The sequence below is a fragment of the Trichosporon asahii genome (assembly GCF_000293215.1).
Source record: "Trichosporon asahii var. asahii CBS 2479 unplaced genomic scaffold scaffold00002, whole genome shotgun sequence".
In the NCBI taxonomy this organism is placed as follows: Eukaryota; Fungi; Basidiomycota; class Tremellomycetes; order Trichosporonales; family Trichosporonaceae; genus Trichosporon; species Trichosporon asahii.
In genome coordinates this window covers 671,350-694,155 of record NW_014040922.1, presented here as the reverse complement: position 1 = coordinate 694,155, position 22,806 = coordinate 671,350, and the positions used below count along the sequence as shown (strand labels likewise).

At 61.5% G+C, this 22,806-nt stretch overlaps 8 protein-coding genes across 8 annotated transcripts; 5 read left to right on the top strand and 3 right to left on the bottom strand.

Moving 5' to 3' along the window:
* Positions 1-283: 283 nt before the first annotated feature.
* A1Q1_00075 (uncharacterized protein) lies at positions 284-1,378 on the top strand (the record flags this gene model as incomplete). The annotated part of the gene is made up of 6 exons (XM_014328916.1): positions 284-286; positions 327-362; positions 412-626; positions 675-763; positions 811-881; positions 920-1,378. 6 exons carry the CDS (start codon positions 284-286, stop codon positions 1,376-1,378), a joined length of 873 nt encoding a protein of 290 aa, XP_014184391.1.
* Positions 1,379-1,623: 245 nt separating this feature from the next.
* A1Q1_00074 (uncharacterized protein) lies at positions 1,624-2,467 on the bottom strand (the record flags this gene model as incomplete). Its single annotated transcript, XM_014328915.1, has 2 exons — positions 1,624-1,916; positions 2,182-2,467. The coding sequence occupies 2 exons, from the start codon at positions 2,465-2,467 to the stop codon at positions 1,624-1,626; spliced, it is 579 nt and encodes a 192-aa protein (XP_014184390.1).
* Positions 2,468-3,931: 1,464 nt separating this feature from the next.
* Positions 3,932-5,329, bottom strand: A1Q1_00073 (acetylornithine transaminase; the record flags this gene model as incomplete). The annotated part of the gene is made up of 1 exon (XM_014328914.1): positions 3,932-5,329. The coding sequence occupies one exon, from the start codon at positions 5,327-5,329 to the stop codon at positions 3,932-3,934; it is 1,398 nt and encodes a 465-aa protein (XP_014184389.1).
* Positions 5,330-6,664: 1,335 nt separating this feature from the next.
* A1Q1_00072 (cytoplasm protein) lies at positions 6,665-10,489 on the top strand (the record flags this gene model as incomplete). The annotated part of the gene is made up of 1 exon (XM_014328913.1): positions 6,665-10,489. The coding sequence occupies one exon, from the start codon at positions 6,665-6,667 to the stop codon at positions 10,487-10,489; it is 3,825 nt and encodes a 1,274-aa protein (XP_014184388.1).
* Positions 10,490-11,254: 765 nt separating this feature from the next.
* A1Q1_00071 (uncharacterized protein) lies at positions 11,255-11,761 on the bottom strand (the record flags this gene model as incomplete). Its single annotated transcript, XM_014328912.1, has 1 exon — positions 11,255-11,761. The coding sequence occupies one exon, from the start codon at positions 11,759-11,761 to the stop codon at positions 11,255-11,257; it is 507 nt and encodes a 168-aa protein (XP_014184387.1).
* Positions 11,762-12,760: 999 nt separating this feature from the next.
* On the top strand, positions 12,761-18,107 carry A1Q1_00070 (rRNA processing-related protein; the record flags this gene model as incomplete). Its single annotated transcript, XM_014328911.1, has 6 exons — positions 12,761-13,768; positions 13,846-15,203; positions 16,020-16,574; positions 16,651-16,920; positions 17,044-17,652; positions 17,702-18,107. 6 exons carry the CDS (start codon positions 12,761-12,763, stop codon positions 18,105-18,107), a joined length of 4,206 nt encoding a protein of 1,401 aa, XP_014184386.1.
* Positions 18,108-18,276: 169 nt separating this feature from the next.
* Positions 18,277-18,828, top strand: A1Q1_00069 (dolichol kinase; the record flags this gene model as incomplete). The annotated part of the gene is made up of 1 exon (XM_014328910.1): positions 18,277-18,828. One exon carries the CDS (start codon positions 18,277-18,279, stop codon positions 18,826-18,828), a length of 552 nt encoding a protein of 183 aa, XP_014184385.1.
* A 3,117-nt stretch (positions 18,829-21,945) lies between these two features.
* A1Q1_00068 (uncharacterized protein) lies at positions 21,946-22,782 on the top strand (the record flags this gene model as incomplete). Its single annotated transcript, XM_014328909.1, has 2 exons — positions 21,946-22,283; positions 22,410-22,782. 2 exons carry the CDS (start codon positions 21,946-21,948, stop codon positions 22,780-22,782), a joined length of 711 nt encoding a protein of 236 aa, XP_014184384.1.
* Between the last annotated feature and the right edge of the window lie 24 nt (positions 22,783-22,806).

Below are 22,806 nucleotides of genomic sequence, written 5' to 3'. Positions count from 1 at the left end.
GGCTACATGAGTGCTGATCTCGTGCGCTGGGTGGATCTGCAAGATTCAGAAATCTCTAAGCGTCACGTGACAACAACATCAGATTGGATTATTATGAGGAAACGGGTGCAAAACAAATTCAATCTGGCTGGGCTGAGTGAGTGAGTGAGTTCCCACGTGGCGAGGACGCGTGAGCGAGAGCAAGTGCGGACTGGTGACGAAGTGTCATCATCGACCTCGAGACCTTCCTTGCCATCGGTACTCTCTTCCTAGAACTCTCGAGTCGACACCGAAGCGGGCCACCATGGTGAGCTGGAGTTTGCCCATCCGTGAAGCTGACAGGACAGTTCCGCAACTCTTACGACTCGGACAACACCACCTTCGTACGTCCTCCAGCTGCTTCGAGACCCGAGATGACAGCTGACCCATCAGTCGCCTCAAGGCAAGCTTCACCAGGTCGAGTATGCTCTCGAGGCCGTGAAGCAGGGTTCGGCGGCGATTGGCATGCGCTCCAAGACGCATGCCATCCTGCTCACCCTCAAGCGTTCGACTGGCGAGCTTGCGACGTACCAGAAGAAAATGATCACCATCGACGACCACGTCGGTATCGCCATCGCCGGTCTGACGTCGGACGCCCGTGTGCTTAGGTGAGCAGGAGTGCAGCTTGGCATGTTCGTGGCCTAGCTAACAGACAGCAATTCAATGAGGCAGCAGGCCATGCAGTCCAGGATGCTGTACGGACGTCCCATCCCCGTCGCCCGTCTTGTCCAGACCATTGCCGACAGTGAGTGGAGCTGTTTTCAATCCAGAGCTTTCAGCTAACGGTCACAGAGGCCCAGAACAACACGCAGATTTACGGTAGGAGGCCGTACGGAGTCGGATTCCTCGTTATCGGCCAGGACGTGAGCTCACTCTCAATGATCTTCAGCTGACGAAACAGGAGACTGGACCGCACCTGTTCGAGTTCTCTCCCGCGGGAACAGCGTTCGAGTACTACGCCCACTCGATCGGTGCGCGCTCGCAGTCTGCCAAGACGTACCTTGAGCAGAACTACGAGGCGTTCGAGGACGCGTCGCTGGAGGAGCTTGTGCGCCACGGACTGAATGCGCTCGCGGACACGCTGCAGCAGGACAAGAACCTGACCAAGCGCAACACGAGTATCGGCATCATTGGACCGTCGACCGAGGCCGTCGACCGCGCCGAGGAGGGCAAGGTGTCGGGTGCCGCGCAGCGCGGGTACTTCCGGGTGATTGAGAATGACGATGTCGAGCCCATCCTCCGCTCGTGGCGCAGGTCGCGCGGCGAGCCTGAGGACGAGCCTGAGGCTGAGGGCGAGGGTGAGACGCAGCAGCAGGGCGGAGACGCGGCGCAGCCGCAGGACGACGTCGAGATGGCCTAGACGTGGGCGAGTAGATTTTTATAGCATAAATTGTGATGTACAAGGTGTGAAGAAGCTAGTACGTTAATGCGATGGGGGGACTGCGGGGCATGGGTGAGCATGGAGATGGTGGAGATGGGGGTAAGGGTGGTCGTTAGAGAGCAGTCTAAGAGCTCATGGATGGGGAGAGTGGGGAAGTACAATCGTCTCAATCGTCGCAGACGACAAGGACGACAGGGGAACGACAGTTCGAGCGGCGTCCAAAACTAGACAACAAGACGCACGTCCTCTTCCTCCACCTCGGGCTCCTCCTGCTCGACCTCCATGGCGCCTACGCGCTGCAGCACCCGCTCAACAACGAGGGGGAGCATGCGTTCCCTCTCGCGGCGCTCGCGCTCCTGCCTGCGCTTGAGCTCGAGACGAGTGCGCGCGAGCTGGCTCTCAAGCTGCTCAATCTTCTCCCGGCTCTCCTCGAGCGACTTGTTGTGCGACAGGTGTGTCCGGATTAGGGACAGGGCGAGGAAGATGGCAGTGGAGAGGACGAAGATCGGAATCATCGCTGCTGGCGTCAGTCAATATGCGAAATGAGGCGCGGGCGGGGCGAGCGCGCGGTCGTCGGTGCGCGGGCATGAGGTACAGGCGGTGCGCGGGGCGCTGACGACGAACTGCGTGGTACGTCTTGGTCTCGGCGTTCCAACCTGGCATGCCCATCTCTCCACCCCTCAGTGGACCAGAGCTATCCACGATCGGTATAGAGAGGCAAAATCATGCCGAGGACCTCCGACACATCAGACGACCTGGCGCACCGAGCGCAAGACACTTACAAGGGAACACCTCGCGGTACCAGAACTGGTGGTTGTTCTGCGCTGGCCTGTTGATCCCCTGCCCATTCTTGGGCACGAGGGGGGAGTGTGCGTGCGTGCCGGTCGCATTGGGAGCAGGGGCACGGAGGACCGGGGACGACGACGAGAAGCTTCTCCTGCTGCTCCCGCTGGCCCGCTCCTGAAGAAGACGGAGTGTCCTTGACGGCGTGGCGAGGGGCGTGGGGCGGACAGCGGGGGCGGAGGGGGTGAAGCGGAGGGCGCTGCGTGCGAGCGTCCGGAGAGCCATGGTGGTGTTGATCGGTGGAGGCGCGGAGGCGACGGAGATCTGGGGTCGTGACGAAAGGATAATTGCTTGAGAACCGGATCGCGCCGAGGCGAGCAGGCTTGCTTGGTGCAGCTTGCTGTATGGTGCTAGCCGGCCGCCAGACTTGACCGCCAGGTTCATGAACTGACGGGCGGGATCAAATCGCAGAGCCAGCCAGTGACATCAACCTCTCCAGCTCTCCCCCGGGCTCTCGACTCGGTGTCTAACCTCACAAGTACCCTCCACCACAGCCCTCAGCCTCCCCCACTGGCCCGCCCGTCCGCCGTCGTCGACGCCATTATCTTGACTTTCAACCATGCTCCGTGCTGTCCCCCGTCTCGCAACTCTCTCCCGCACCCTCACAACAAGCGCAAGGATGTCTGCCCCCTACACCGTCGTCTCCACTGACAGTATGTCCCACCCCTCCGATCCAAGCTGACCGATAACAGAGGCCCCCGCCGCTATCGGCCCCTACGTCCAGGCCACCAAGTACAACGGCGTGAGTTAGCTGGCTTCTGCAGAAAACTGACAGACGCAGATCATCTACGGCTCCGGCTGCATCCCCCTCGACCCCAAGAGCATGCAGATCGTCGAGGGAGGCATCAAGGAGCAGACTGTGAGTTGCATTACACGAGTTGGCGATGGCGTAATTCCCGATACGGCGCATTCTCCGAGTGTGCTAGCCGCCGGCGCGGGGAGCGGAGGGCCGGGGATCGTCCAGGTGCGGCGTCGTGCAACACGGCGAGCAGTACTGAGCAGCATGCACGTCGCTGCCGACGCCGTCGCCGAGGTGTATGCATGCTCCACCGCCTGCTGCATGCAACCTGAGTGCTTATCAAGCATGGCGGACCGCTTCCATTCCGCAGCATGCGGAATGTCCCCTACCCCCCGGGCAACGGACGAGGCACTCGCGGCCACTCCGCATCCCATCCTCTTCTCGCACGCTACACCAGCCTCGCTCAGCCTCGCTATCGCTCTGCTTCGCTAACATTACAGGCCCAGGTGCTGAAGAACGTCGACGGCCTGCTCGCCGGTGCGGGCTCGTCGAAGAAGTCGGTCCTCAAGGCCACCTGCTTCCTCAAGGACATGAACCACTTCAACGACTTCAACGGCGTGTACGCCGAGTACTGGGGCGAGAACAAGCCCGCGCGCTCGTGCGTCGAGGTCGCGCGTCTCCCCAAGGACGTCCTTGTTGAGATTGAGGTGATTGCTGTGGAGGAGAAGTGACTAGCTGAGCCGGCCAAGCTGTAAGCTGCGAGTCGGCGCCAGTCGACGAGCAGCCCGTCGCTAGTCTCTGAGAGAGCGGGAACCGTCCGCTCGCTGAGTAAAATAGGCCACCTCTGGCGAGGTGAGCAGAAAGTAGAAACAAAAAGTGGATCAATGCTAGCATGCATGTCATGACTCGCGACTACGACTATGGTTTTGGTGTGAAGGACTACTGACGGACTACTTGTTCTCCTTCTGGAGAATGCTGAGACAGCTCTCAATAACGGCCATGGCGTGGTCGGCCTCCGCGTTCGTGACGGTCAGCGCAGGGATGAGACGGACACAGTCCTTGCCCGCGGTAAGCAGCAATACGCCGCGCTCGCGCGCGAGCTTGACAAGCTGGCCGGGCATGCTCTCGTCCTTGAACGCAATGCCGCGGATGAGGCCACGGCCGCGCTTCTCGTCCTTGATAAGGTCGGGGAAGAGCTTGGGGAGGCGCTCGACGAGGGTGTCGAGATGCTGCGAGACGTCCTGGATGTGTTTCCGGAACGCGGGGTCGCGGAGACGACCGACGACGTGTGCGCCCAGACGCGCCGCGAGCGGCTGGCCGCCAAAGGTGGTGCCGTGGGAGCCCTGTCCGATCGCATCGGCGACCTCGTCGCGCACCATGATGGCGCCGATGGGGAAGCCGTTCGCGAGCGGCTTGGCCATGGTGACAATGTCCGGGTACGCGTCCTTGGGGAACGCGCAGTGGGCCCACATGTCGCCTGTGCGGAAGAGGCCGCACTGGATCTCGTCGTAGATGAGCACGGCGCCGACCTCGCGCGCGCGCTTCGCGACGGCCTGGATGAACTCGGGCGTCGCGGTCGCCAGGCCGCCCTCGCCCTGCACTGGCTCGAGGATGACGCCTGCCGTGCTCTGGTCAATCAGAGCGTTGAGGACCTTCTCGTTGGCGTCGTTGTACGCGCCCACCTTGACGTTGGGGATCAGGGGCGCAAAGGGGTCCTGATACTTGGGGTTTGGGGTGACGGAGAGCGCACCCATGCTGCGGCCGTGGAAGGCATTGGAGAAGCACACGAGCCCCGTCTTGGTCGGCCCGCCACGGTCCTTGCCGACCTTGCGCGCAAACTTGAGCGCGCCCTCGTTCGCCTCCGTGCCGCTGTTCGCGAAGAAGACCTTGGCGCCCCCCTTCTCCCCGGCTTTCAGGCCGAGACCGCCGCTCTCCCGCGTTCCCTCGACCAGGCTCTTGGCCAGCTCCCCGGCCCAGCGGTTCCAATACACGTTGCTCACGTGCGAGAGCTCGGAGGCCTGCTCGCCCATGATCTTGGCGACCTCGGGGTCAGAGTGTCCCAGCGCGAGCACCGCAATACCCGCCGAGAAGTCGAGGTACTCCCGCCCAGACGAGTCGGTCAGCTTCAGGCCCTGGCCCTTCTCGAACAGAATTGGCGGACGAGCGTAGGTGTTCAGGAGGTAGTGCGAGTGTTCCGAGATCATGTCGTGCGTCGACTGCGGCGCCTCGGTGTCGGGGTGTGTGACGGGGGTGAACTTTGTGTTCGGCGTGAGGTCGCTGGCGTAGCCGCGAGCCAGCGACAGGCGGGTCGCACGGGGGATCACGCGAGTGGCGCGATAGAGGGACATGGTGGTGTGGTTGGGAATGAGGAAGAAGAGAGTGTGTGTTGCGTAAATAGCTCTAGCCGGATGAACTTTTGGCGACCTAACCTGTGGCTTATCGCAGGCAGTCTAGTCGGGCGGAGCGGAGTTGTTATCGACTCGCCGCCGAGTCGCCCGTGACTCCTTGATCCTTGAAGCTATGAGCAAGCCTGGAAATTTACTCCCGATGCATTCCACTAATGTGGAGGTCGATCTCTCACGGACGCGTCGGGTGAATTTACAGCCCACCTGGGACTCTCGATCTGATTACCTGATTACAGAATTGACGCTAAGGGGAGTGTAATGAGAAGATTCAAGTTGTATTAGGTCTCACGCAGTCTAATCACATTTCGCAGCGAGAAGCGATCACGACGTCTGCGCGATGTGCGACTCCAAAGAGCGCAAGCTCAGCCTCGCGCCTCAGGCGTTGGCTGATGCTGCTGCCGTCAGTGTTCAGGGAGAAGACCAGGGACCCTCCCCCTCGCGCTCTCGGCTCTGGCCCCTTGCTTCAGCATCTCAAGCGTCTCACCGTCTCAGCCCGGCATCATTCCAGACATCGCTGCATCTCATCCACTCGCTCGCTCGCTGTCCCTTCGCCCTCCCCTCACCACGATCATCTACTCTTTCCCCCACACCCTCCTATGCTTGCCTGCCTTTAAGCATAGCCATCACCTCCCCTTCCCCCTCCCTCTTCCTCTTCTTCTCCGGCAATCCCACTCGGGCAACGCCGCATTTCTTTCCCGCTTCGCGCCGTACGCACTCTTTCGGTCGCAACTCCCACCTTTAGCTCTTGTGTAAATTCATCGCTCTCGTCCTCCCACAGCCACCACGGCTCAATCATCCCGCCTACCGCTTGCTGCCAGGTCACCCACACCGAGTGAGTAGAATAGAATTGCCAGTCGCCAGTGCATACACAGACTCGCACCCATCACACAAAGTCCCCGTCCCACGCCGATAGAACGGACCCACCGCGTTCCCAGTCGTCAGCCAACGATTCTGGTTAACCGTGTGTGAACCCGCTCCAAAAGGAACCGATCTCACCATCTCATGTCTCATCCCCCCCTCTTTCGTCCAACCCTCTTTTTCCTTTGCTTTCGCTGACCTCCTCCTGCAACAGCTTGACAGCACCGACCACGATACCACTCACCAGGAGGCGGTGACAGATATACCTTTTTTGTGCTGCTTGCGTTCACGTCTTGCTTGCCCTCGTCGGAGGCTTGAGCCCGTCCGTCGCCCGTCACCTCTCCGGTACCTCTACCCGCACCCACTCTCCCACCAACCTACCTCGTCCCCGGCTCAACCCGCTCACCACCTTCCACCGCGATGGACTTGTACACGACCTCGTTCACGTTTCAGCGTCCGGCGTCCGGCGTGCACAAGAGCTCGCCGCTGCGCACGACGCTGTCGGTGCCCAAGAGCGGCGCGCAGGCTTCCACGAGTCTTCAGCAGCCGGCAGCGGATGCGGCCCAGGCCGAGCGCGAGTGGGACGCCGTGCAAAAGCTCTGCAACGACATTACATCGCGCGAAGGCTGCCTCGTCACCGTCACGCGCGAGGCGCCGCCTGGCCACGGCACCGGTGCGCAGGCGGATGCGGGCGACGCTGGCGCAGGCGCATCGCAGAAGAACCCCGCCGACGCCCAGGCCAGCATGTGGAACTTTCACATCTCTGGTGCCTACCAGGCTGTCATGAGTGCACGTGGGGCGCTGCTCCGCGACACTCCGCGCGACAATCGCACCGCGCTCAAGGTGCCCCGGAGCGACATTCTCGAGCGACCCCTCGCCCCCGTCTCCGTCGTCAAGCCCGACGTCAAGCACAGGCTCGACGAAATCGCAAACGACACTCGCGCCCGCATCGCGGTACTCAACATCGAGGTCGCGGCCGGTGCCTCCCAACCTTCCGTCCTCGCAACGTCTGAACCTAATTCGTCCGCAAAGGAGCAGGGGGACGCAACTGCATCCCCGCCTACCGAGAGCAAGCAGGCATCCACCGACTCGTCTGGCACCCAGCAGAGCCAGGGTCAGCAGCAGCAGCAGCAGAACCAGAATCAGCAGCAAAGCCAGCAGCCCAGCTATGGCCTCGAGACTGAGCGCATGTGCGAGCTCCTGATCTCTGGATCTGTCGAGAGCGTCGAGCTCGCCAAGGTCCGAATCCTCGTCATGCTCGACGAGCTGTCTGGCCTGCACTCCGAGGTGTGTGACATTGACTACAAGCTGCATGCGATCATTGCCGGTCGCAAGCGCTGCGTGATCCAGTCAATTCAGGAAGAGACCGCCACGAACATCTACTTCCCCACCCCCCTCGTGGGCGTGCTCGACTCGCCCCAGCCCGGATCCCAGCAGGGCGTCGGGTACAACCGCGTCAACATGGCCTACGGAGCCGCGACCATGTCGCCCCAGATGACGGGTATGAGCTACGCGAGCAACATGAGCATGGGCATGTCGCCTGTGCCGCCTCCGCACCACAATCCGCACTCGCGCAACACCAACCAGCCCGTGTACAACCCGCAGCAGCATGTCCACTACCCATACTCGCCCCAGCCCCTGCACATCAACCCTCAGACGACGCGGGGCATGCCGTACACCGGCCCTGGCGTTCAGCAGTGGTCGATGCACGCTGGCCCCGGCCCGCACGGCGGCCCTCCCGTCCACCCGGGTCCTCATGCACCCCCGCACCAGCAGGCCCCCGTCCAGATGACCCCCACCGGCATGTCGGGTATGAACCAAATGTCCAACGGGCATGGACCCGGAGGCTTCGGCGGCCGCACCATGGGCACGCCCATGGCGCACAACCAGCCGATGGGCCAGCCGATGATGGGCATGTCGCCCATGGCCTTCGGACAGTCCCACATGCACGTCGGGATGGGCACCGCTCCCATGGCCGGCATGCCGATGAACCCGGGCGACATGGGCATGGGCCAGTTTGGCCAGGGCCCGCACCCCGGTCTGTCGGTGCACTCGGGTGAGCAGGGCATGCTCGGTAAGGCGAACCAGATCTGGATCACGGGCGAGTTCTTTGGCGTGCAGCGCGCGCGCGACATGCTCCTCACCGTTGCCGTGCAGAAGAGCAAACTCGTCATCTCGCGCGACACGGCCATCTTGCCCCGCAAGCTCGACTGGCTCCTGACCGAGCGCATCGATGACATTCGCAACATCATGTGCGACAATGGCACGTACATCCAGGTGCCTTCTGTCGGATCGCAGGCGAGCCTGATCACCGTGTTTGGCGACCACCGCGTCAACATTGAGCGCACAATCCGCAGCGTCATGGCCCTCGCGTGCCAGTTCTATGTTGCCAGCTTCTGGCTGCTCCCCGTGTCGTTCGACGTGCTCATGCCGCAGGCGACGCTGAACCCGCCCCAGATGCAGCCGGCCCTTAAGCGCATTGCGCACGAGACGGGAGCCGAGGTCGTGTTCAAGAGCAACTGCTTTGAGATGCACGGTCTCGAGAAGGAGGTGCGCGACGCTGTCGTCAAGGTCCTCGAGCTCGACGTCATCAAGAGCTTCCATCACGAGATTCGGTTCCAGATCGAGCTCGCCAACGAGCACCGAGAGTTCATCTCTGGCAAGAAGAATGGAAAGATCAACAAGATCATGAAGGTGTGCGGCGTCCGCATCAAGTTTGAGACGTTCAACGACTACAACTTCCTCATGGACATTTCGGGCCAGGACGTGTCTGCCCTCCAGGGTCTCAGCATGCTACAGGAGGAGTTGCCCGCCGAGGTCTCGTTCCACGTCCCGGAGGGCTACCACAAGCGCATCATCGGCGTCGGCGGTAAGAACATTCAGCGCATCATGAAGATGTACGGCGTCTATGTCAAGTTCTCGAACGCAGAAGAGTTCGCCCAGCTCGGTGGGTACCTCGACAACGAGGACAATGTTGTTGCGCGCACGCCGGCCAAGAATGCGATCGCGCTAGAGTCGCTGAAGAGCGCCGTCATGGAGCTCGTCTCGCCCAAGGACAAGGACTACACGATCGACTCGGTCAACATTCCCCGCCGGTACCACCGCACCCTCCTGGGCGAGAAGAGCATCTTCATCCACGACATTGAGCGCAAGACCAACTCGACCATCTGGTTCCCGAACAAGGAGACTGCGAGCGACACCGTCACCATTTTTGGTCCCGAGAGCCAGGTGCACATTGCGATCGCAATGCTGCTCGACCACGTCCCGTTCGAGGCGGACCTGCACGTGCCCCCGAGCGCGGAACTGACGCGACTCGTGTCCTCGACCGACTTTGTGCTCTTCACGGAGCGCATGAAGCGCGACCACCAGATTGCGATCGCCCCCTCTGCGCGCTTCGGGCAGGGCGACGAGGCCATCTTCAAGTTCAGGTGCCAGCGCTCCAGCGTCGACTTCCTGAGCACGGTGCATGACGCCCTCGTCGAGTTCCTCGCCGGCCACAACATCCAGGTGTACCCCGCGAACGCGGCCAAGCGGGTCGACAGCTTTGCCGACGCCTTCAGCCACTTTGACTCCAAGCTGCTCTCGACGGCCAAGGCTGAGGGCGAGCGGGAGGAACGCTCTGGCTCTGGCGCCCGCGCGCGTCCGTCCCCGACAAACGTCAAGGCGCTCTTCGACAGTGGTGCGCCTGGCTCCGGCGCTCCGGGGCAGCAACCCCCCACCCCCGCCTCGCGCACTTTCAACTCGCCCCTCGCCTTCAACGTGCCCGAGTACTGGCAGGGCAGCGTCAGCACCGAGAAGCGTGGCTCAGACACAGCGCTCGAGGACAAGTTGCGTATGTCCCATGCGCCCGGGCACGCGTCGCATGCGTCGCACAGCGGCCACCCCTCGCACCAGTCGCACCAGTCTCACAGCGGCCACGCGCACACGCACTCTCACCCCGCGGCCCCGCACGTGCCCGGCCACGCGCACACACTGTCGCACTCGCATGCACACCCGCCCCCACCCGCCCCGCGCCGTCGGCGCGCGCACTCAGAGCTTGGACATTACGCACCTCAACTTTGCCCGCGCTCTTGGCGGACCCGGATCTGGCCCCCAGGCGCCCTTCGCCCCCATGCCGCCCAGTCCTACGACGACCAGCTCGCCGAACACGAGCACGGGCAACTACTTCCCGGGCGGGCAGCAGCGTTACAGCTCGGGCGACAGGACGGAGGGCATCACCCAGGGCCTTGGGAACGTGAACATTAACCACTCGTAGGCGAGCGACAGCGAGCGGCGGAGCCGCGAGCCGCGAGCCCCTCTGGCCACCGACCTGCGTATCGGGACTGAGGAGCGAGGAGCGAGAGGACGATCTTGAGGAGAGGAAAGAGAGAGTAGAGGAGGCAAAGAATAATCTCGGACAATCAAACAGAAAAAGCTATATAAACCAATCCCATCCATACCCCATCCCCCACCCCCCAACCCCCAACCCCTCACACACCCACACCCAATCCACACCACAAGCACAACATGACCACCCACCAGTGTTACCCGCATCAAAAACGCCACCCTGCACACCGATCCCCAGATATAGTTACCCGAGATGGAATAGATTGCACCGTACTTCCGAGTGAGCGAGCGAAGCGAGCGCAGCGAGTGAGGTGGTAAACGAAAGGTTGCGGCGAGTGAGGGACATGGCTGCAGCGGGCGAGCGACAAGATAGCGGCGAGTGAGTTTCCAAGTCGTTCATACGGCCCGGGAGTGACGCTGCAGTGTCCCTGTTGCAGGTCAGGAGGGTTGAAGGTCATGAGGGGGACCGGGTCGGAGACAGCCTTGGCCAGAATCGTTGTCTCCCACGCTCGAACACCCGAGACCGCGCAGCAAGTGCCACAGTACCCAACTATGAGCTATGAGAGATGCGTTTTGCATTGAGATTGATTGCTCTACTATGATGTATTCTATTGCCATTCCTCCGCCAGCGCCGCCAGTGGAACGATCCGCTCCGCATCCGCTGCGCTGCGCTCCGCGGAGGATCTACCACATGCGCCTGTATCGCCTCTTGCACACGAGCGCGGTAACGACTCCAGCAATGATACCGCCAATATGACCCGCGCCATCAATCTTGGACGCGGGGTCGTACACCATGCGCCAAGCGTCCCACACAAACACGCCGCTGAGGAGCGCCCACGCCGGCATGGGAATCACGAAGAAGAGCAAGAAAGTCGCCTTGGGGAACATGGTGCCGAAGAAGGCCATGCAGCCGTAGATCGCCCCCGAGGCGCCCTCACTGCCAATCGTCCACCCGGGCTTGCGGTTCTGCCACCACAGCGACGTCAGGGCACTGAAGATGCCCGCACCAAGGTAGAAGAGGAGATAGCCCGATGTGCCGAGGATGGACGCGACGGCGGGGCCGGCGAACCACAGGCCGATCGAGTTGACCAGGATGTGCGTCGTTGTCATGTGCGAGAAACACGAGGTGATCAGCACCCAGATCCGCCCCGCTTGCATGTTCGGCACGTTTAGGATGAAGTTCTTCAGCATCGTGTAGTACGCCGAGGGGTCGCCGAAGCGTTCCTGTGCGTTAGCTTGGAAGTACTTCGTGAGCTGAAAGGGGGAAGGGGTTGGGCGCCGAGTCCACTTCTCCTTTCCACTTGCTGAAAAGCTCCAGGGTAACTCACGTAAGTGTTAATGGCGTACTGCCAGCCGAGGAAGACGGCGATGTTGATAGCGAGGATGGTGATGGTCTGCTGTCAGCTACGTTCCGCACCCGGCAAGCTTCTCTATCACGACCATGGTCGCTGGGCTCTCGCCCAGCTCGCATACTCACCAAGTACTGCGGCGGAATAGAATTAAGCCGCCACTGCAACTTTCGCCACCAAGTCGGCCTCGGTCCTCCTCTGCGCTGATTCTGCGTCCACTGTGTGCGGATAATCTGTGTCGGCTTCGTCGTGCCAAAAGCGCGCTTGAACAGGCCGCCGACGCCGAGGCCCTTCCACCCGACCATCCCACTTCCCGAAGCACCAAAAGCACCAGGCGCCGCTGACGCCGCTGGCCGGCGCAGCGGCGTGAAGAACTGCTTGCTGTCGAGTCGGGGTCCGGAGCGCGAGGCAAAGCCGCGCGCACTCTGGAGCGTGCGCGCCGGCGTTGGTGTCGGCGCGCAGCGGGCGGCCGCTGAGATCCGGCCAAGAAGGCCCGGGAAGAGCCGTAGTGACATGTCGGGGCTCTTTTAGTTGTCGGTCTTGTGAGAGGGCTCGAAAGATATCTGGGCGATCTGCCGAGCAAAGAACGCATCGAATACGGGGGAGCACGGACGTCAGCGTCCATAGCGTGTCGTGGGAAAGTTAGCGATGGAGCCGGGGCTCCATCCATGTCACGTGGGATTGCGCCCGTTGCCGCTCTCAGTCCAGAAAGATTTCGGACATGACGCGGGCAACAACAACCCCCCCTCAGCCTGCATCTCACCTGTCCCACTGCATTCGACCACGCCCCCATCGCAAGCACTCTACGGAACGACTCGCCAGCCCAAGAACACACGGCGACATGAGCTTCCCCAAGGTGTACACGGTGAACGGGCCGAGCTCGACCAGCTCGGCCTCCCTCCCTTCCTGGGTAACAATCAAGGCGCGGCCGACACGGACATCGAGCGGACACAAGAAGCGCGTCAAGACGCAGCGCGAGCTGGGTCAGCTCGAGCTGATCCAGGACTTTTCTTTCCCCTCTGCCGCTATCAAGATCCGCACGACCGCCGACGGACAGCACGCCCTCGGTACCGGCACCTACAAGCCGATGATCAAGTGCTGGGACCTGGGCGAGCTGACCGAGAAGTTTACGCGCGTGACGGATGCTGAGAACGTCGACTTTGTCATGCTCTCTACCGACTGGACAAAGTCGCTTCATCTCCAGCGAGACCGCAGTCTCCAGCTCCACACCCAGGGCGGTTTGCACCACACCGTCCGACTCCCAATCTACGGTCGCGCACTCGGATACCACTCCCCCTCGGCTGATGCTCTTGTCGCGTGCACTGGAACGGAAGTGTTCCGGTTCAACCTCGAGGAGGGACGATACATGACCCCGCTGAACGTCGCGAGCGGGTGGGGCAATGGCATGGAGGACACCGTCGAGGGTGTGAATGCGCTGGACGTGAACCCAGTCCATGGACTGTGGTCCTTTGGTCTCGACGGTGGCGGCGGCGTTGTCGAGTTTTGGGATCCTCGCTCTCGCACTGCTCTCACCCGCCTCAACCTTCCTGCCACGGCACTCCTGCCCGCCGAAAGCGACCACAACGCGCTCTACTCTGCCGGAACACGCCTCAGCGTCACGAGCCTGAAGAGCCACCCGACCGACGGACTGTCAATTGCTGTCGGAACGAGTACAGGCCACACCCTGCTGTACGACCTGCGTAGTCCCAGCCCGTTCGCGGTCAAGGACCAGGGATACGGAGAGAGCGTGCGGTGTGTCGACTGGCTGCGTGGCGGAGGTCAGCACGAGGACAGCGGACGAGTCATCAGCGCAGACAGCAAGGTCATCAAGGTGTGGGACAAGAACGAGGTGAGTACACCAGCGGAGCGAGCGCTGCGGTCTCTGCGACAACAGCTTTCATATAGTCAATCAATAGCTAACATCAGCCCGCGCGCAACCACCTCTCGCTGCACCCGCCCAACCCCCTCGTCGACTTGCACTGTGTGCCCGACAGCGGCCTGCTCTTTGCAGCCTGCGACGCCTCGCCCATCAACACCTACTACATCCCGGACTTTGGCCCCGCGCCGCGCTGGGCCTCCTTCCTCGACAACGTCACGGAGGAGATGGCCGACGACCCCACGTCCTCAACAGCGTACCAGGACTACAAGTTCGTCGACCGTGCCGAGCTCGAGACGCTCGGTCTCACGCACCTCATCGGCACCCCCGCGCTGCGACCGTACATGCACGGCTTCTTCCTCGCGCTCAAGCTGTACCAGACCGCGCGTCTCATCGCGAACCCGCAGTCGTACGCCGAGCACCGGGAGAAGATTGTCGAGGAGCGTCTGGCCAAGAAGGCCGAGAGCCGCATCCGCGCCAAGCGCGAGCAGCCCAAGGTCAACAAGGCGCTTGCGGAGCGCCTGCGCAAGGAGCAGGAGAGGCTCGACGCGGTCGAGGCGCGCAAGGCGGCCAAGCGTGCCGAGCGCGCTGCCGCCAACGGCGAGGCCGTCGAGGAGGAGGCGGCAGAGGGAGAGGGAGAAGGAGAAGGAGAGGGCAAGAAGGAGAAGAGCAGGAAGGACGCGGTCCTCCTCGACCCGCGATTCGCCGAGATGTTCTCCAACCCCGACTTCGAGATCGACGAAGGGTCCAAGACATTCCAGCTCCTCAACCCCGCCACCTCGCACAATGCCCGCCTGCGTACCGCCGTTGAGGAGGAGGAGGACGACAGCGACCGTTCCTCGGCCGGTCTGTCCGACGAGGAGAGCGAGCCCGAGTCCGAGCACGAGCAGGAGTCCGAGCCCGAAGAGTCCGACGAGGATATGGACGAGGACGAGGAGGATGAAGAGCAGGAGGACTCGGGCGACGGCGAGGAGTACTCGGACGCCAGTGCTTCGGAGGACGAGCACGAGGCCAAGCCGAAATCCGCCTTCCCTCTCGCACGTGGAGCCAGGCCGAAACTTCAGGGCGCCACTGTGTCCAAGCCGCAGACCTTCGGACAGCGGCTGCACGCCTCGCGCAAGCCCGAGAAGGACGAGAAGCCCGAGGGCGTGCTTGCCATGCGCCGCAGCGCGGACGGAGGCATGGAGATGTCCTTCATCCCCAAGAGCGGAGGCTCGAAGGGCAAGCTCGAGGACGAGGACGACGAGTATGGCGGCGGTGGGTACCGCCGTCGCTCGAGGGTGGAGACGTTTGGAGCCGGTCTCGAGAAGGGAGGACACGAGGAGGAGGACGAGATGCAGGGACGCAACGGACGCACGAAGAGGAGACATATCGAGCGGTCTGCGAGCAAGAATGCGTTCAGGCGGAGGTAGCGAGGATAGCCACACACTTAGACTTGTATGCATCACATCGGCATGGACGCTTCAATCGCCTCGAACCAAAAGGCACTGACAAGAATGCAACGCTGAGGCTCGTACAGCGGCTGAGCGCGATTGGACGCTCGACATGACCGAGAGTGGACCGAGGAGATGGAGCAAGTCGGGGAATAGAGTTGGGCGAGAGGGGTCCTTTCGCCACGAGTGTAGAGTGAGATGCCGAATCTGACGTCTCGGCGGCCGTTGTACGTCTGGGAACCTCTTGGCTGTGTGCACTGACTGGGGGCCTTGCAGGGTGGATGCACGTGACGCCTGTTCTATGTTGACAAAGTGAGAGGCTAAAACGAGCGGCTCAGGCTCAGGGAACGAACCCCTTTGCTGCTTGCTGCGTTCCGACTACGTCGCTCTCCGACTGTAGGGGGTAGGGGCCATCCAGGCACGGGCATCGGTGGTCGGGCCTGAGCGTTCCAGCCGCAGACCATAGCCGCAGCCCGGCATCTCCATGGTCCACCAACAGGACACGCATCGGTCTCACACAGCGCGCTACTCGCTTCTCCTGGCCTTTCCATCAAGACGCCGTCGGCGCTGCCTGGGCTTGCGCACACACTAGACACCGCGCCCATGCCGCTAACATAATTACTTGCATACCACACTCGCTCTCACTCCTTCACACTCTCCACCACACACACCCTCACCACGATCATTACCAAACTGTCCAACCCCGCCCCCAGCCGCTCCTCCCGCTCGCGGGCCCCGGGCTCCATCCACCAGCACGCCCACGGCCCGCGGCCACGCTCCGTCTCACGCAGCTCGAGCAGTCCCTCCCCCGAACCCCCCTCTCTGCGCAACACTCCACGCAGCGCCTTTGCTCCCCTCCCACCCGTGTCTAACGGCCACGGCAACGCTCGGGACAAGAAGCGCTCGTCCTCGCGCTCATCACATCGTCGGCAGTCGACCTCCAACGGCGCCCCACAGCGCCCACCACTCCGGCCAGACGGGCCAGGTTGGATGAGTCATTATCTCGGCTCAGCCTCGAGTGCCGGCGGCTGGATGCCAGAATCAGTAGACGGGGACGGCTTCGTCTTCGTGAAAGCGGACGACACCGAGGTCGAACACCAGCAGAAGCGCCGCGGCTCGAGTTCACCGAATGAAGCACGACCGGCCTCTGCAAACGGGACACATGTCCGGACGGGGCTACCGAAGAAACTACCCCCAGACGTCACCGCGCACCCCGTCCAGGCGCGCGTGACGCTACTCCCGTCAACAGTCCTCGGAATACGCTTGAACAGGAAGCGATGCGAGGACATTATCCTCCTCTCCGCGGTCGTGTTTGCGATTTACAAGCTGGCGTACGGCTGGGGAGAGTGGGCAGTCGCAGGAGGTGAGCTAGCAGCCTGCCAGAAAGCTGACTTCAGAACTGCTCACGCTACTCATCATCAGCGTCGTGTACGTCACCCTCCGCGTGCGCACGATTCCGCGCGGCGAGGTCGAGCTTGCCCGACCAAAATCTCCGGTTATCGCAACGGGCACCCGGGACAAGGCGAACCGGCGCTCGGGGCAGTTTGCCAGCGCAGTGTCCTCTGCGTCCCTGCACAGCCGGGGCGACAGCCGGAGCTCGACCATGAGCGTTGCGTCGACCCTGGATGGCGAGGATCCCGCGAGCGTCGGGTCCCGCGGCTGCGTCTTTGGCACAGAGGAGAGGGAGTACAGGTAAGCTATTTGACGGTGGGAAGCTGACAGCAGGGAATGTCTCGATGACGGAGCGCTGTTCGCGCTGCTTCTGGCGCCGCTCACGGCCGCAGCGATGCTGCACGCTGCGCTGACGCGGCTGAGCTCTGAGCCCGACACCGCCGTGCCGCCAGGATGGGTCATCGAGCAGCCGCTGGTCAACCCCTCGACTCCAATTCGACACATCACAGGCGTCGCCTCGAGCGTTAGCGACGCGACGAAGGTGCTCTCCGCGCTGGCGATCTCGAGGCGTAACGCCGTGCAGCTGTTCACGCTGTGCTCGTTCGTGTTGCTCGTGCAGCTCTCCTGGTCACTGCGGCACGAGCTGAAACGGGCCAAGGCGTCCGTCGCGGCCGGAGAAGAGCCGTCGGGCACGTACTGGCTGAAACGCGGCGAGCTGCGGCGCAACCTCGCCGTGATTGGGTTTGCGTTCTTCGTGACGGCGTGCTGCCTCGTGGTGAAAGCCGTGACGGCACGCATCGGCCACGGTGTCTGGAGTGACATGTCTCCGTCGGATATCGTCATTGCGACGCTGTTCTACCAGTTCTGCATCTACGTCTGTGTCCGCCTAGCCAGGCGAGGGTTCACGCTCGGCGAGATGGGCATCGTCACGCACGCGGGCACGGCGCTGTTCATGGAGACGGTGAACATGACGAGGACGAAGGTGAGTTGGCGTGGGACGGAGGCCGCAGGCCGACGTCGAGTTCACAAGCCGTCGGTGCGTGGTCTTGGAGCTAACGACAGATCCCTCTCTTCCGCACAGAGTACATCAAGACGTACCGCCTGCCGACGCCACTCCTCATCTTCCAGCTCTCGCTCATCCCCGGCTCACTCCTAACCGGCTTCCTTCTGTCGCCCCTGCTCTACCTGTCCCGGCAGCTGGCGCAGCGGCCGGTCCACCGCCTCCGCTTCCCGCACGAAAAGGTGCAGCACCGCCGCCTCCTGGCGCTAGGTTTCTACGCCGGCGCGGTCCTGATCGTAACGGGTGTCGTGGGGTCGTGGGCGTGGTGGTGTCTCGGCCGCCGCGACCCGTGGCTGTGGACGCTGCGGTTCCTTCTCCTGGGCCCGCACGCGTGGACCCGCCCCGCGCTGATCAGTTACTGGGGGCTGCTCGCGCTCTTCTCGGTGGCGGCGTGGCAGCGCCAACTCAACCGCGCAAGGAGGCATAGGACTTACGACGTGAACCCGAAGAAGGCGCCGGCCGGGTCTGGAAGGGATAGCGGCAGCGAGGCGGTAGCCTCGCGTGTAGCGACGCAGATGATGGACGCGGCGGACCAGCGCATACCCACGCTCTCGATCAATGCGCGGCGCAAGTCCTTCCACGCCCTCGCCGTCGCCATGTTTGTGCCCGGCATAGCGATCGATCCGGCATTCACGCACCTGGCGTTTTCCGTCGCGTTCGCAGCCTTCACGTTTGTCGAGTACGTGCGCTACTTTGCGCTGTGGCCCTTTGGCCGCTCGATCCACCTGTTCCTGAACGAGTTCATCGACCACAAGGACTCTGGCACGGCCATCCTGTCCCACTTTTACCTGCTTGCCGGCTCGGCGTGTCCGCTCTGGTTCGAGGGCCAGTCGCGCCTCTTGTCCCTCCTCGGCGTACTGTTTCTGGGCATAGGCGACTCCATGGCGAGCATCGTCGGGAGGAAGCTGGGGAGTACCCGCTGGTCACCGGCCAGTGGGAAGACGGCAGAGGGAAGCCTCGGCTTCACTGTCAGTGTTGTGGGTGTTGCGGCGGTTCTGTGGCTCGTTGGGGCCGTGGAGGCCTTTGACCTCGCCGCGTTCACGATCACGACCGCACTGAGCACGCTGCTCGAGGCGTTTAGTGCCCAGAACGATAATCTCATTCTCCCCGTTTATGGGTGGGCCATTGGGACGCTGCTGGGCGTGTAGACTATGGCCGAGCGCAGCGGGGCCGTAGGTTCCCGCGAGATATCAAAATCAAGACCATGGCACCATGGCCTTCCAGTGCCTTTTCGACTTGTAGCATCCATCCTTTCTTCATTAGGTTCCCAAACCTGCATATTTGCATATCTGTCTCCTTGCATCTTTTACCATACCCCGTACTATATCAGTACCCGCATGAACAATATCGAGACGCCGAGATGCCGCTGCCCTTGAGTGGGGGGAAGAGCCAGTTGCGCCCTCTTTGCGCCCGTGTGTGAACGTGTCAGTTGGCCCATTGCTCCTGGATCTGCTCGAGATGAGTCAGCTTGCGCCCTCCCTTCGCACACTCGCACACTCGTGACGTTGCGCCCCTCGCTCATTGCCCCCGCTCCACGCTCTGCGCTCGCCACAGCCTCTTGGCAGGTGTCCATCGTCGACTTCACAACATGACATCCACTCATCACTCATCCCTCCGACGAGACTCTTGAGGAGGTTAGTTGAGACGCGCTTCGAAGCTGACCTCCAGCCCAGGCGATGTCGGGTGTGGATGGGTGGGGGTGAGCTTCACGGCCCGTTGCAAGCTGATTGCCAGTGCTGACGGGTGAGTTATCCCGATCTCGACGTAGCTGACAACCAGTATCGCGGAGTCAGGTGAGCTACCGTACGTTGGAAGCTGTGAGCTGACTGCCAGCTCCGGGGAAGAGGGTGAGAGGATGGGAGTGTGAGTTGATCGAAGTCAGCCTTGAACTAACAACCAGTCTCGAGGTGGGGGAAGCTACCTCAGTCCTTGGAGCTGACTATCAGCACTTACAGGAGAGAGGTGAGTTGTCTGCCCTCGACTAGAACTGACATTCAGGCTTGAAGAGGGTGTGTGAGCTACGCGAATCTCTTGAAGCTGATTGTCAGCGCTCGTTCATGGAGGAAGAAAAGGGGGGATGGGTAAGTTATGTGAGAGCTTTGGTTAACTGACACTCAGTATCGCGGGTGGTATGAGCTGCACGGAGAACATCGCTTAGCTGACCATTAGAATCTGCCAAGAATGGAGGTGAGTTAAGGGGGGACCTGGTAACTGACGTCCAGTCTCTGAATAGGGTGGCGTGAGCTACGCTGGCTGCTGTGAGCTGATTGACAGCGCTCATCAAGGGGGGTGAGTTTTGTTGTTTGGGGTGTGGTAACTGACACCCAGTGTGACGGACGGAGTGAGCTTGAAGGCTGTGCGCTGAATGTCGTGAGCTGGGTCTCAGCAGTACCGAAGCGCGTGAGTTCCTTGCTCCAGAGCGCTAACTGACATTCAGCGTCGCGAGGTGGTATGAGCTACAAAGAATATGCTGCGTAGCTGACTATCAGAACCTGGTAAGGAAGGGAGGTGAGCTATCAACGTGAAGGTTATAGCTGACGTCCAGTCTTGACAAGGACGGGTTAAGCTAGTCTGACGGTGTTAGCTGACTGCCAGCGTGCCCCGAGGGGAAGGAAGGGGCGAGTTTCTTGTCTGCGCAGGTTAGCTGACACTCAGTGTCGCGAGGCGGTTATGAGCTGCTTCGAGAGTGTCGCTTAGCTGAGCATCAGAATCTGCCAAGGGAAGGACGTGAGTTAAGGGGGGAACGTGATAACTGACGTCCAGTCTCTGAATAGGGTGGCTTGAGCTACTCCGAAGGTGTGAGCTCACCACCAGCGCTTGACGAGGGGAAGGTAGGGGTGAGTTGTCAACTCGATGGATTCAACTGACACCCAGTACCGCGGACCAGTATCGTAGACGGAGTCAGCTGCCCGTTGAATGCCATCAGCTGATTCTTAGCAAGACCGAGCCAGGTGAGTTAGGCGTTCGAGTGCCTCAACTGACCACCAGGCTCGCCAAAGTGGGAATAGCTGGAGCGAACGCTATTAATCAACGGCTTCGGGAAAGAGGAACGGAGGAGGTGAGTTTCCAACGCGCTCTTGAAACTGATGGTCAGTGTTGTGAGGTGGGACGAGCTGATTTGAACATGATAAGCTGACCTTCAGGACTCCGAGGGAAGAAAGGGGGAGGTTCAGTTGCTCGGTAGCGGAGGGAATCTACCGGCAGTGTCGATGGTTGAGGAGTGAGCTACCTTTGTGGCATCTTGGAGCTGACTGCCAGCACGCCCAAGTGTGAGTCCCTTGTGGTCGAGAGTAAACTAGCCACCGGCCTTCACCAAAGATGAGCATCCGCGAGATGACTAGAGCTGATGGGCAGACTCCGAGAAGGCGGATCGCGTGAGCTGGAGTACTGCGTTTGCAAACTGACACTCAGACTGGAACGCCGCCGCAAGCTGCCCCATACCCGCCCAAGCGGATGTGTGAGATGAAAACGGCATGAGAGAAGTCGGGTGTGAGTTTACATGGGTCTGACAGGAACTGACGACCAGTATCGCGAGGTGGAGTGAGCTCGCGTCGGTCGGAAGAGCTGACAAACAGCTTGGACAAGGCTGGGACACGGGTCCGTCGGCCTCTTCTGTGCTGTGGCGAACTGACTTCCAGCCTCAGCCGAAGTGAAAGGGGAACGGGAGGGCAACCGGCTGAGTTATCGTGCAGGTGGGAGCTATCGTTCAGAGGTGCAAGCTAATGTTCAGAGGCGGGAGACGCGAGAGTGAGCTCCTCGGCGCCTTTAGAAGGTCCGCAGGCTCTGGGATGGAGGTCGGGTAAGCAGTTGAGCAGGCGCGGAAGATGAGAGTAAGCTGTCATGAACGCTCCTGAAGCTTATAAGCAGCGTTCTGTGATAGTGATCCGGGGAGACTTGAGGCTTCTGGTACGTGCTTCTAGGTGACCGTCGGTGTCTTCCAGGACAGTTTGAGCTTCGACAAGCCTCGGATGCGGACGATCAGGTATCTGATGGTCGAAACGGATAGAAGCGCGAGGATTGAGTGACTCACAGATGACTATCGACTTGCTCGTCACTGGATTCAGGGAGGACTGGGGGGCACTGCGGAAGCATGTGTTTCTCCATCGCGGACTCACAACACTGTCCGACGGCACTGTCGCTTTTGCCCCTGAACAGTGATAAGCCGCGGCTGCTTAGCTCTGTGATTCATCGAGAAGGCTGAGGTTAGTTATCCAATACATCTCTATTCCCCTGCTAAGATCTCTCCATCACCCTCTTATCTCGCTATGACAGCCGATGTTCCACCCGTCCCCAACCACCCACCAGAGGCCCAGCACCGTCGACGCAGACGTCTGGTTCACAATATCGTGGACATGGACCCCGAAAACAACACTGGCTACTGTGGCCCTGACCCCGGCATCGAGCCCTCACTTGAGTTTCCCTGTCGATCTTGGAAACTTCCTCAAGGCCGCGGGACCATAGGTTCCATCGAACATCAGGTTGAGATGGCCTGCCATGCCGCGAGCCGCGCCTGGGCTGCTGCCGAAGACGAAGGGCAAGATGCTGTTGATCAGCTGTGCGACACAACGGTCAAACTGGCCATCGCGGACAAGGCCATCGAGCTGTAAGCTGAGATGGCGGAATCTTAGCTGACCGCAGGAACTACTGGGCTTCCGATCGGCGGCAGTACGACAACTGCGTGCCTAAGGATGTGCAGGAGTGGCGAGCGGGGCTGCCTGCTCTGGTTCAGCAGGCGTACGGACTGGTTAGTAGGAGCCAATTGGAGCGATTGTGCAAGCTCACGCCAGGCATGTACCAAGCGAACAACCCTACCGGCACTGGAGGACATTGAAGCGGAGATCGTCGCCGCCGTTGAGCTCCATTACACACGACACGAGGACGCACTCTCGCTGTGGCTTGACGTGCCCCGCGAGGTGCCGTTCGATCTTGGGCCGTATGCGAAGGCTCACGAGGCTACCGTTGAGTATTGCTACACATTGCGTAATGGTCGCTGGACCCGGGAGCCGTATGGGCTGTCCATGAGGGATGGTGTAGCCGTCCAAGTCTTACTCCCGGACGCTTCTCCGGCGCCTGAGCAGCACGACCCCTTAAACCGCGAATAAGCAAGCCGCCGTGTGTGATCCGCC